The following is a 13,397-nucleotide window of genomic DNA, read 5'->3' as shown; positions in this document are numbered from 1 at the left end:
GAGTTCTTGCTCTTTTTTGAAGACCAAATTTGAAGGCAGGATTTTAAGTTAAGTACAACTCATCTTTATTAGTTGCACCAACATAACAGCCAGAACATAACTGACCTCCTTGGCAGGGAATTGATGCCATTGTTACTGTATCTGTTTTTAATGTGTGTATGGTGTATACATTACAGAGGAAATTTAATTTAAACAAATGTTCCAAATAACATATTCTGTAAGCTGTGCTGATCTAAATCACAATAAATAAAATATTTACAATATAGAAGATATATCCTGTATACCTACTGTTAAACAATCCACATTAGCACACTCATAAAATAGTAATATCTTGTAGGCCAATTGAAAAGGCTGTAAATATTGGGTAGGTGACATGTACCACTCAGATCTTTAGTGCATAGCAATAGATAGATGTAGTATAGTTCATCTCTCACTTGGAGAATACTCTGGAAGGATAAGGTATCATCTTTTCATCACCTTCATGATTTTGCACTAAAACTGCACCAATTCCAAAACCACTAGTGTTGATATGAAGTTCTGTTTAGGCATTCTCACCATGTGGTGCTAGGATTGGAGATGATTATAAGGCTTCCTTAAGGAAAAGGGAAGATGTTTCTTGTACCTCATCCAAAGAAAATTTGCCGTCTCCCTACAGTAGTTGTTGCAAGGATCATGCCATGGTACAGAAACCTTCATGAATCACTGGTAGTATGAGCACATTCCAAGAAAACTTCTCACATCATGAATTTGCTGTGGAATTGAAAAATGTGCTGCCTCTTATTTTCTCTGAGTTGGGATGGGCTCAGTTCCCGTGAACTAGGTGCCCCAAGATTTTTATTTCTTGGGCACCATAGATGCTCTTTTTTTTTGTTTAAGGTAGAGACCAGCAGTCTGAACACTGTTCAACACTGTTGTCAGGCTCCTTAGATATTCTGAAGATGTCCTCAAAAAATGGCAAGCAGTCTAGACTGTCATCAGTACGTGGCAATGGATAGACACATTTCTTTGTGATTTTGTTCAGTTGGTGGTAGTTGATACAGAAATACCGTGTACTATTCTACTTCTTCATAAAGACCACAGGAGAGAATGAAGGACTGTTGGAAGGTTCAGTGATGTCATCTTCCAGCATCTTCTCCACTTCCAAATTGTCTCCTTTAGCCTTAGACACCTTATATGAATGCTGGCAAATTGTTGAATGTGTGTTGATATGGTGGGTGATTCATCGTGAGCTGCTTGCTCTTATCGTTTCTCCACCCTGGATTTGAAAGCATCCAAAAACTGACACAGAACAGCTATCAGTCATCAACATTGTCCCTCAGACAGGCCAGATTCTATTCCCAATTAAGTAGTAGTGCATAATTCTTCGTTAATGATACTAAGCTTCCCTTCCTGGACAGTTTGGTTATCTTTCAGGATCGTTATATTTAGGATGACTTTTGGTTGCTCTTAACAATTAATAATTGGAAATGCTCCTTGACCTTCTAAAATGGTTAAGATCATTGTCGGTTTTTGTAATTAACAAAAGCTCCACAATTTAACTAAATACCTTGATTGATGATTGAAACTAGTTTGGCATTGCTGGTGATGGGATAAAAATGTCTTCAACAGCAAACAAGCTAAGCAACGTAGCACAGTGGTTAGCATACTGGACTTGCATTCTGGCATCTGGCCATCCTGATTTAGATTTTCCGTGATTTCCCTAAATTGCTTAATGCAAATGCCAGGATGATTCCTTCAAAACGGCCTTTCCTTCTCCATCTTTCCCTATTTGAAGCTTGTGCTCTGTCTCTAATGGCCTCGTTGTCGATGAGACATTAAGCACTAATCTCCTCCTCCTCCTCCTCCTCCTCCTCCTCCACAGAGCAATCTTTGCTACGGGCACTTGTTGGAATAGCTTCGTCAGTCTGGAGTTCTTATCTTCCACAATCTGCTGTGACTGCTCCTGATGCCTACAAGAAGTCCCCTTAGAGAATAACATTATGATCACATTCTGATAAAATGATGAATTTGATGGAATGTATTCTGTCACTGATAGTTATTCTTGCAATACATATTCCAGGTGGCAGGACGTTTTTCCTGTTTGTGAGTTTCAGCATAGTTTATCTCATGGAACATAGTTTTATTTAGCTGATGACAAGAGCTCGGACAGGCCGGGTCTTGATAACAATGTCAGTGAGATTTCCTAACATTTTGCCGACTGTCGTCTATGGAGAATTCTCACCCTGTGGTGGTGTCAACTTCATATTGTGTTACTTTGGTCAGTTTTCCTGAAATCTGCTGCTAGGAGACAGACTGGTACTTCCTTACGGTGGTGGGGAACATCTGTGGCGTGTTGGTGATTTACTTTGTCCAGGGTATGGTGATGGGCTTCCTCCCACAAGTTCACTACAATTTTCTCCAGTTGACTGGCGTGAATAGGGCTGTCAGGGTGATTGACATCTTGTAGTAGGATACTGATTCTCAAACATTCATCTTCTCTCTCTGCAGTCTCATACAAGGTCTCCAGATCACCATCACTTTGAAAACATTCCATCTTTTTTTCTGTATCATTGAAATCTTCTCTTTTTTTTGGGGGGGGGGGGGGGTTGTTGTACTTGGGAGATGAATTGATTTGATCTGTGTTGGTCAGTTGTTTGACGGTTGCAGAATAAGTCAGAGATAATTGGTCCCTTCTTTTTGGTGTGTTTGACAGGTGGTGGAGAGTGATGCCAAAGGTCAAAACACCTGTTCTTTGACATTCTCAATACCCTCCTGATGGATGGAGTCGATATTCATGGCTCCTATCTCTTTTGTACTTGGTCCAGCTATTCTGATTGCCTCTTCTGTTGTTATCTGGCGTATGAGAGAGGTAGTAGCTCTCATCTCTCACAGTCTATGACTGCTTGTGTAGCCTGTGAGAAGTCCCTGTCACTAGTAAGATGAGAGCTGCCATAACTGCTGCAGGGGCCCCATTTGGGAAGTGGTCATGTCTCTTTTGTTCAGTTATCTTCTGTTTCAATTCATCAATGTGCTGGTACCACTTCATGAATTCCTCTGTTCCTGTGGCATAATTTACCAGAAGACCATGGTACATCTATTTTGTGACTCTTTTCATCAAATGTAAGATCTTGTCAGCTTTCTCTCATACCCCAGGTAGTAAGAGAAGAGATAAAGTGGCCAGAAATGTGGGACTGAATTCAGAAGACGTGATAGCTATGAATCTCTATCCGATTAAAAGAATGTCAAAGAACAGATGTATTGACATTTGGCACCAGTCCCTGCCTATAGTCAAGTGCACCATATAGAACATGTTTGGCCAACTTGGACCTATGCCTCAACTGTCAAACAATGGCCAAGTATCAGACCAACACAGACACAACCAACTCCTCAACCAAGTATAAAACAACACAGAACAACAGGCATTTGGAAAATGGAGGCCAAAATGCAAATATGATGCCCGAGATTCATTGTATGTTACTGCAGAGAAACATTGTGAATATTCAACTATTAAGCCACAAGATGTCAACGGTGATGACAGCCCTATTTACACAGGTCAGCTGCAGACTATTGTAGCCGTACCCCAGACATGGTTGCTTCCCAGTATGCTTTAACCATTTCCTGATGCCATACAGAAATACCAGGCATTCCCTTAGCCACTAAAATCAAGAAAATTGAATGAGGTGACCATACCATCCATGGAGGTGACGTCGCCAAAGACGAAAATCCTCCATGGATGACATTTATCAAGATGTCAAGGTATGGAAAGAACAACTATGAATGAGAGAATACAACCCTTCAATTTTGTAATTTACAGCATGTAGTCATAGTGTTGCTCTTTACTGGGACCTCTCACAGGCATACAAGCAGTCATAGACTGTGAGAGATGAGAGCTCCAGATTGACAAAACAATAACAAGCACACATAACAAAAATTGCTGTGGGCAGTGTTTGCAGTTGAAGGCATTATCCTAGCATCATCAACAAGACGAGTTCCACTCATCAATCAAGATGCGCAGTTAAACCGTTACCTTTTGTCAACTGCAAAAAGATATTCATGCTCACAAGAGAAATCTATGTGCCAGTAATAATCATAAGCACTATTGATGTCCAAGAAGAACTGTGTATCACTAATTGTTATGATCAGCCACAACTCATCTGTAAAGGTATGTGTGTAGGATCAGCCAAACCAGTCCAAGTTAAGCAGCTTAGTCCCATCGACAAAGAATTGTCCTCCACTATCACTACAGACATTACAGGGGAGGAAGCTACTATCAAACTGCCAATAGGATCTTACCTTCCCTAGGAGCAGTGTTTACTAGTGATAGCCATTCTGCACCAGTTTTTAATGCTTTTGAATCTGGAGTAGAAAAAAGACAGACCAAGCAGCCTGTGGTAGAACTTTGTATCAACAGTGCTATCATTCACCAATTAGCCAGCATTTGTATAGGTTGAACAATGGTAAATCCAGGAGGAAGTGGAGAAGATGATGCCTCAAGATGACATCATGGAATCTTCGGAGAGTCCTCTGTCCACTCTTGTGCTTCTTGTCAAGAAGGACTGGCAAGAGAGCAAAGTCACAAATCATTGATGACACCCTAGTCAGGTTGAAAGGAGCAACGTTTTTCTCAATTATTGACACACTGACAGGGTATTGGAAAATCAAGGTTGACATGGGTGAGCAGGATGAGTTCATAGTTATGCTATTTGGAGTATGTAAGGCTTTAGCTACATTCGATTGTGTGATGGTCAACCTGCTTCAGCACCTTAAATGGTCAGCATGTCCTTGTTATCTGGATGACATTGTAATTTTTTTAAAACATTTGAAGAACATCTAAAGTCCACCTGACAACAGTGTTGAAGTTTGGTCACATTGTAGGCCCCCACTTCAATCTGAACCAATGCCTCTTCATCACTGAAAATATAAAAATCTTGTTGCACTTAGTTAATGATGACTGAGTCCACCTCAATGTACAGGGTGCACCCACCTGCAGGTGGTCGCTTATGTCGGCACCAGTGATGTCTGTCACTATGAATCAGAGGAAATCCTCTCTGTCTTCTGGTGGATATCTGATTTGGTGAAGACTGCCAGTCTCACTAGCAGGATGAAAGCAGAGCTCACCATCTGCAGCATCATTGACAGGACTGACTGCGGACCTTTGGTAGAGAGACAAGTGGAGGGTCTGAATCAGAGGCTGAGATAGTTCTGCGACTATGTGGGCTGCAGATTCCTCGACTTGCGCCATAGGGTGGTGGGGTTTTGGGTTCCGCTGGATAGGTCGGGAGTCCACTACACACATCAGGCGGCTACACAGGTAGCAGGGGTTTTGTGGTTTGGACTGGGTGGTTATTTTTAGGTTAGATGACCTTGGGCAAGTACAGAAAGGGCAACAGCCTCAAAGGGTGTGGGGCAAAGTCAGGACATGCAGGGATCAAGCAGTAATCGGTATTGTAATTGTAAACTGTCGAAGCTGTGTTGCTAAAGAACCAGAAATTCAAGCGCTGATAGAAAGCACCGAAGCTCAAATCATTATAGGTACAGAAAGCTGGCTGAAGCCAGAGATAAATTGTGCTGAAATTTTTACAGACGCACAGACGGTGTTCAGAAAGGATAGATTGCATGCAATCGGTGGTGGCGTGTTTGTTTGCTGTTAGTAGTAGTTTATCCTGTAGTGAAATAGAAGTGGATAGTTCCTGTGAATTATTATGGGTGGAGGTTATACTTAACAACTGAGCTAGGTTAATAATTGGCTCCTTTTACCGACCTCCTGACTCAGCAGCATTAGTGCCAGAACAATTGAGAGAAAATCTGGAATACATTTCACTTAAATTTCCTCAGCATGTTATAGTCTTAGGTGGAGATTTCAATTTACCAGATATAGACTGGGACACTCAGATGTTTAGGACGGGTGGTAGGGACAAAGCATTGAGTGACATTATACTGAGTGCACTATCTGAAAATTACCTTCAGCAATACCTCGAGCAATTAAACAGAGAACCGACTCGTGGAGATAACATCTTGGACCTACTGATAACAAACAGACCTGAACTTTTCGACTCTGTAAGTGCAGAACAGGGAATCAGTTATCAAAAGGCCGTTGCAGCATCCCTGAATGTGGAAGTAAGCAGGAATATAAAAAAGGGGAGGAAGATTTATCTGTTTAGCAAGAGTAATAGGAGGCAGATTTCAGACTACCTAACAGATCAAAATGAAAATTTCTGTTCCGACACTGACAATGTTGAGTATTTATGGAAAAAGTTCAAGGCAATCGTAAAATGCGTTTTAGACAGGTATGTGCTGAGTAAAACTGTGAGGGATGGGAAAAACCCACCGTGGTTCAACAATAAAGTTAGGAAACTACTGCGAAAGCAAAGAGAGCGTCACTGCAAATTTATACGCAGCCAAAACCTCTCAGACAAACAGGAGCTAAACGATGTTAAAGCTAGGGCTATGCGTGAAGCGTTCAGTGAATTCGAAAGTAAAATTCTATGTACCGACTTGACAGAAAATCCTAGGAAGTACTGGTCTTATATTAAATCAGTAAATGGATCGAAACAGCATATCCAGACACTCTGAGATGATAATGGCATTGAAACAGAGGATGACATGCGTAAAGCTGAAATACTAAACACCTTTTTCCAAAGCTGTTTCACAGAGGAAGACCGCACTGCAGTTCCTTCTCTAAATCCTCGCACGAACGAAAAAATGGCTGACATCAAAATAAGTGTCTAAGGAATAGAAAAGCAACTGAAATTCCTCAACAGAGGAAAGTCCACTGGACCTGACGGGATACCAATTCGATTCTACACAGAAGGGGGCGAGTTCTTTTGCGTACTCTAACAGCCGTGTACCGCAAGTCTCTAGAGGGACGAAAGGTTCCAGATGATTGGAAAAGAGCACAGATACTTCCAGTTTTCAAGAAGGGTCATCGAGCAGATGCGCAAAACTATAGGCCTATATCTATGACGTCCAGGTACTTCCAGTTTTCAAGAAGGGTCATCGAGCAGATGCGCAAAACTATAGGCCTATATCTATGACGTCGATCTGTTGTAGAATTTTAGGACATGTTTTTTGCTTGAGTATCATGTCATTTTTGGAAACCCAGAATCTACTCTGTAGGAATCAACATGGATTCCGGAAACAGCGATCGTGTGAGACCCAACTCGCTTTATTTGTTCATGAGACCCAGAAAATATCAGATGCAGGCTCGCAGGTAGATGCCATTTTCCTTGACTTCCGGAAGGTGTTCGAGACAGTTCCGCACTGTCGACTGATAAACAAAGTAAGAGCCTACGGAATATCAGACCAGCTGTTTGGCTGGATTGAAGAGTTTTTAGCAAACGGAACACAGAATGTTGTTCTCAATGGAGAGACATTTACAGACATTAAAGTAACCTCTGCCATGCCACAGGGGACTGTTACAGGACCATTGCTTTTCACAATATATATAAATGTCCTAGTAGATAGTGTCAGAAGTTCCATGTCACTTTTCGCAGATGGTGCTGTAGTATACAGAGAAGTTGCAGCATTAGAAAATTGTAGCGAAATGCAGGAAGATCTTCAGTGGATAGTCACTTGGTGCAGGGAGTGGCTACTGACCCTTAACATTGACGAATGTAACGTATTGCGAATACATAGAAAGAAGGATCCTTTATTGTATGATTATATGATAGCGGAACAAACACTGGTAGCAGTTAATTCTGTAAAATATCTGGGAGTATGCGTATGGAACGATTTGAAGTGGAATGATCATATAAAATTAATTGTTGGGAAGGTGGGTGCCAGGTTGACATTCATTGGGAGAGTCCTTAGAAAATGTAGTCCATCAACAAAGGAGGTGGCTTACAAAACACTCGTTCGATCTATACTTGAGTATTGCTCATCAGTGTGGGATCCGTACCAGGTCTGGTTGACAGAGGAGATAGAGAAGATCCAAAGAAGAGCAGCATGTTTTTACAGGGTTATTTGGTAAGTGTGATAGTGTTACGGAGATGTTTAGCAAACTCAAGTGGCAGACTCTGCAAGAGAGGCGCTTTGCATTGCAGTGTAGCTTGCTGTCCAGGTTTCGAGAGGGTGCGTTTTTTGATGAAGTATTGAATATATTGCTTCCCCCTACTTATACCTCCCGAGGATATCACGAATGTAAAATTAGAGAGATTTGAGCATGCACGGAGGCCTTCCGACAGTTGTTCTTTCCACAAACCATACGTGACTGGAACAGGAAAGGGAGGTAATGACAGTGGCACATAAAGTGCCCTCTGTCACACACCGTTGGGTGGCTTGCTGAGTATAGATGTAGATGTAGAATGCCAAGAAAATAAGAGCAGTCACAGATTTTCTGACTCCTTGGCACATTTGTGATCTGAGAAGTTTCCTTGTAATGTGCATGTACTACCAGTGATTCATAAATGACTTCTTCACCTAAACAGTAAGTGACTTCTGTTCCAAAGCATGCCCCTGCAGGGAGAGACCAAACTGTCCTATAACAAGGTGCAAGGAAAATCTGTCTGTGTGCTTAAGGAGTATTTTCCAGTCTTAATTTTGTATGATGAGAATGGCAAGACAGAACTAGTGCAATTCAGGAAGGTGCTGAAAAATAGGGCCTGTTGTTGTGAACACTTAGCCAAAATACTGCATTGGTGATCTTAAATTGTAGTTTGATATAAAGATGGATGTTTTGTGTTAGTTTTAATCCTAGAATTGATAGCTCACTTATCAGATATCATGCTAAAAATATTACGAAAAGGAAAGTTGCTACTCACCATATAGCAGAGATGCTGAGTCACAGATAAGCACAACAAAAAGACTGTAACCTTCATTAAGTCACTGTCCTCGCCCCTCCAGCCCCTTCCCTGTCCCCATCCCATCACCCACAGGCGTCATTCCACTATCACACCCAGTCTTTTAACTTCCCTACTTTTCTGCTGATTTCTCCCTCCCCACCTCCCCTGCCCTGCATCTAACCTGCAGCACTTCACTGTCTGGCACCCCCACCACACTATCTCTCCCCATCCCAGCCTCCTCCTTACCCCTACCCAGTCACCACTCCCATCATGCACTGGTGCTGCTGTTTGCAGTATGGTTTCAGTTGTCGGAGTCTGTGGTCGCGCGTGCAACCGCGTGTGTGTGTGTGTGTGTGTGTGTGTGTGTGTGTGTGTGTGTGTGTGTGTGTGTGGGTGTGTGTGCGCGCGCGCGCGCGCGCGCGCGCTTTTCTATTTATTTGTGACAGTCTTTTTATTGTACCTATCTGTGACTCAGCATCTCCTTTATCTGATAAGTAGCAACTATCCTTTTCACAAAATTGTTCCATTCCATTCTGGATTTTCCATTGTTTGATATATATGCTAATAAACTCTTTGTTGTGTAGAGTCTTGTTTTATTAGACTAGAGATGACACTGCCATTAAACTAATGCTAGGATCTGTGCATCTTATCAAAATGCACCATTTCACTGAAGTATTAAAGTCAGTGTGATAGTTCATAATTTGTTCCAATACAAGTTTTCATAATCATGGTAGCCATTAATTTGAACAGCTACTGTAATGTAAAATAATATTGTGTGAGGTGGCGGTAATGGTAAGACACTGCAATTGCATTCGGGGACATTTTAACAGTCCTGAATTACTTAAGGCAATTTTGGGATGGTTACCTTGAGAAAGATATGGCCAATTTCCTTCCTCAATCCAGGTTCCTCCTTCACCTCCAGTGATCTCACAAGTAATAGGAGATTAATCCTTAATTTCCTTGTAATGTGAAATAATTTAGTTAATTTGTAATGTATTCAAATTTTAGACATTTAGAATAAGATTGCAGTTTGCTGCAACTTGTCTGTGTTCTGATATGGAGTTCACAATGATTACTGATTGTGTCTAGCAGTGGTACATTTACCTCTTATTTTTTCTTTTTCCAGTGTGACTAAAAGTTGAATCATTAAGTAGGGCTTTTTACCCCCATTGTTTTCTCCTCTAACTGAATAAGATTTGTATTAATATTTATTTCCTTACACTTCACAAATTTCACACTTGAACGAGATAAATACAATAAAGAGTAAGAGTAATTTGTTTTACAATACTTTACAGCATATCATATGGAATGGTATTTGCTGCAGCATATATGCTGTCACAACGATACAATTTGTTGGATGACAACAATCACAGCAATCTCTTCTCTCGGGGAATATCTCTATCAGCAACTCTTGGTGCTGTAATTGGACTTGGAAGTTATGCTTGTTTCTCATTTTTGTGTCGAAACAAGCAAGAATGCAATGAAATACATTCCTACACAGTGTTTGTGCCCGTAAGAAAACTATATTATTTTTCATCTATCATCTTCTACTACTTCAGTAACTTTCAAATTATTGCCTCTAAGCTAACTTACAAATATAATAACTTGTATAGTTTATTGAAAAGTATTACATTTTCAATAATGTTTGCAATCTTAAAGAAATGTATTATTATAGAAAATTCGTGTATAGTTAAAAACTGAATTCCTCAAACAGAAATGTTTGTATTTATATCATACTGTTATATAGCTATGTATATTTCTGCATTTTAAAAAGCAATTGACACTGAATGTATTAATTGAAGACAGAATGTAATGGCAAAATATATATGTGATGTTTGCAGATACAGATTGTGGGTGGCTAGGGGAGGGGGCAGGGGATAGAAAATAAACAGATGAGTGAAGAAACATTCAACTAACTGTGAAGGAGTGATGTTCTTCTGTCACGCCATTAAAGCCAATGATGTGAACAGTTTGGCTTAGTAAGTTTTAAAAAGGCAAACGAAAGTTGGAGTGAAAATTTCATGAGTATAACAGTCCATGGAACTATTTTAAATATATATAGTGTGGGCAGAACAACACTAGATCAGAAAATATTTATAATAAGGTTGATGTTGGATTGATCCTTGTTAATGAACATCACAGAAAATGCTATAAATAGCCACAGTTGATGTCAGTGCAGCACTGTGCTCAATTTATCAGACTGTGAGACACGTGTAATAGCTCTGCCTGAGGAATAGCAATTACAGTATTTTCAGTGTTCATCTGTAGCTCTTCCAACATCTGAAGATTACTTGAGTACCACTGACCCTTCAAGTTTTTCCACAAGTAACAGTCACAAGGGAAAGAGAGCAGTTGATTGAGATGGTCAGGAGATTGCACTTTCTCTGTTGATTGTCCTCCCTTTACCAAACCCTTCATGCACTCAGGACAACTTAGCTGAAGCTTTGTGTGCTGGTGCTCCATATTGCTGAAAATATCGTTAGAGTAATTCATATTATGTGATGAATGTTCTGTGCTCTGAAACTGGTCTCTTCTAAGAAATGCATTACTGAGGAGCCAAAGATCCAGATTCCAGGAGAACTCAACATGCAAAAGTTCATTCACTTTGTCATGCACAACACTAAATTTGTAAGGATTCAGATGCAGGTAATTTTTTATGTTGATTCAAAATGGCAGTCTCTTGATTCACACTTGCACAAATAAATGCCAATGAGACTTTATAAGATTTTGTTCCAGGCTTTCTTTCACTCAAGCAATGCTTTCTGGTGTTCAATTTCTTCTTTGGGTAGTTACACTTTTTATTCGCTACAGAATCTAATTCATGCCATTTTTGCCACTATGTTTTCCATTACTGACCTTGCTGGAGTTGTTGCAAAACACTTAAAGCCTTAAACTCTTGTGCAAACTGTTCTGTACAGGTTTTCCGTGAATTGTGCTTTGCATAACATGAGACAAGGAATGCATACCATTTTATCGTGACCTCCATTTTGTGTTGTGTTCAACTGATCACTAAATGCATCTGCTCCAATCACTTACTCAAATGTAATGACACAGCAAAGTACTTGGGACAGAGCATGTTCAGGTATTTGACAGCAACTAATTGGTGCATCAGCGTCACAGTTACCAGTGTTTTTGTGGTGAGGATTTCTCCTGTTCAGTAACAACAATAAATTACATGTCAGTTTTATAAATATCTTCTGGACCAGTTTTATTTTGCCGACTCTGTAGCACTGGAAATCAAAACTAAATATTTTATGGAAAGCAAGAGTCAAACAGTATTGTCAGAATACTGGAGGCATAAAAAGCACATACACTCACACGAAAAAGGTGTTCCGCTAGATGAGAGGCTTGCTTCAGACACCAACACAAGATTATTCAGGAAGTGCTCTACAGGAGTTGCAGTAGTTGAGAACATTTCCCTGTAATATGTTATTTATTCATGAAGCCTTCTTTTTTGTTTTATTAATTGTTTGTTCATAAATTTGTCTAATCAGCATTCTATTGTTAGGTAGCTTTGGCTCACACATTTCAACAGAACATGAGAAATAAATATGTTAGGATTTATGCCTGTGATTCAAGCCAGTATAAATGTGTACTTCCAGCTGTGGGATTACTTCAAGTGTTTGAGCTTCCCACTGTGGCTTGGCAGAAGACTATAGCATTAAGGCATAGCTAGTTGAAAATGCATATAGTGGGTCAGAGCCTTATTCTGTACAGGACGGCTGTGTTTGTAACACTGCCTTATCTCTCTTTACAATTAAAATGCAGCAATTAGGTATGTAAATCATAGCGGGTGATTTGTTCTCACCCTGTGCCTGTAACCAACCTGTGCTTGCTTCCTGCAATAGGAAACTATGGTTAATTGATGTTCATAAAATGATGAGGTAGATTGTGCATTTCATAGTGCTATACTTACATCCCCACCTCCCCATTTTTGGCAGAGTTTGACAAAATAAGCAAGAGAATAAAAATGCAAAACCCATCTCACTCCTGGGTTTACGTCTACATTTACGTACCTACTCTGCAAGCCAAAACATGGTACATGCTGGAGGGTTTGTGTGTCACTACTAGTGATCTCATTTCCTGTTCCACTCACAAATAGAGGGTGAGAGAAATGACTGTCTATATGCATCTGTATGAGTCTTAATTTCTTGCCTCTTATTTTTGTGGTCCTTACCTGAATGTACATTGGTGGCAGTAGAATTAAATTTCAGTTTGCTTTGGGCGGGGGGGAGGGGGGTAGTGCTTCAGTTCACACACACACACACACACACACACACACACACACACACACACACACACACACATCAGATACAACTTGTTATACAACAAAACAATAGGAATACAGTTTATATAAATCACTTAATAGGAAATTATATGCATTCTCTACTTGAAACCCATAGTGATCAGAATGTTTATAATGCTTTCAATGTAACTCCTGAACATCAAGAAAGTGAAAAATATTGAAAGAACTAAAACAAACAAAAAAATTGTACATAGTACATTAGTTATCACTTGTGTGTCAATGAAATTTCATTAATAGAAACCAAAACCTGGGCAAGAACAAACACATCTGAAATTTATCTTCTAAAATTTCTCAATCATGGATTATTTAGAGAAACTGTATGTTTTGCTTCA

General features: G+C 40.1%; 1 protein-coding gene across 2 annotated transcripts in view; it reads left to right on the top strand.

The window, feature by feature from the left end:
* The window catches only part of LOC126354192 (N-acetylneuraminate 9-O-acetyltransferase), a 254,852-nt gene that overhangs the window by 223,858 nt on the left and 17,597 nt on the right, over window positions 1-13,397 (top strand). For both annotated transcript variants that reach the window (XM_050003647.1, XM_050003646.1), the window contains one exon: window positions 10,055-10,271. In XM_050003647.1, the coding sequence (XP_049859604.1) occupies window positions 10,055-10,271 (217 nt within the window). The remainder of the gene's footprint in view (window positions 1-10,054; window positions 10,272-13,397) is intronic.

Source organism: Schistocerca gregaria, chromosome 3, assembly GCF_023897955.1.
Source record: "Schistocerca gregaria isolate iqSchGreg1 chromosome 3, iqSchGreg1.2, whole genome shotgun sequence".
Lineage (NCBI taxonomy): Eukaryota > Metazoa > Arthropoda > Insecta > Orthoptera > Acrididae > Schistocerca > Schistocerca gregaria.
Note: the sequence above shows the minus strand (reverse complement) of the source record. Positions and strands in the feature narration are given on the sequence as shown.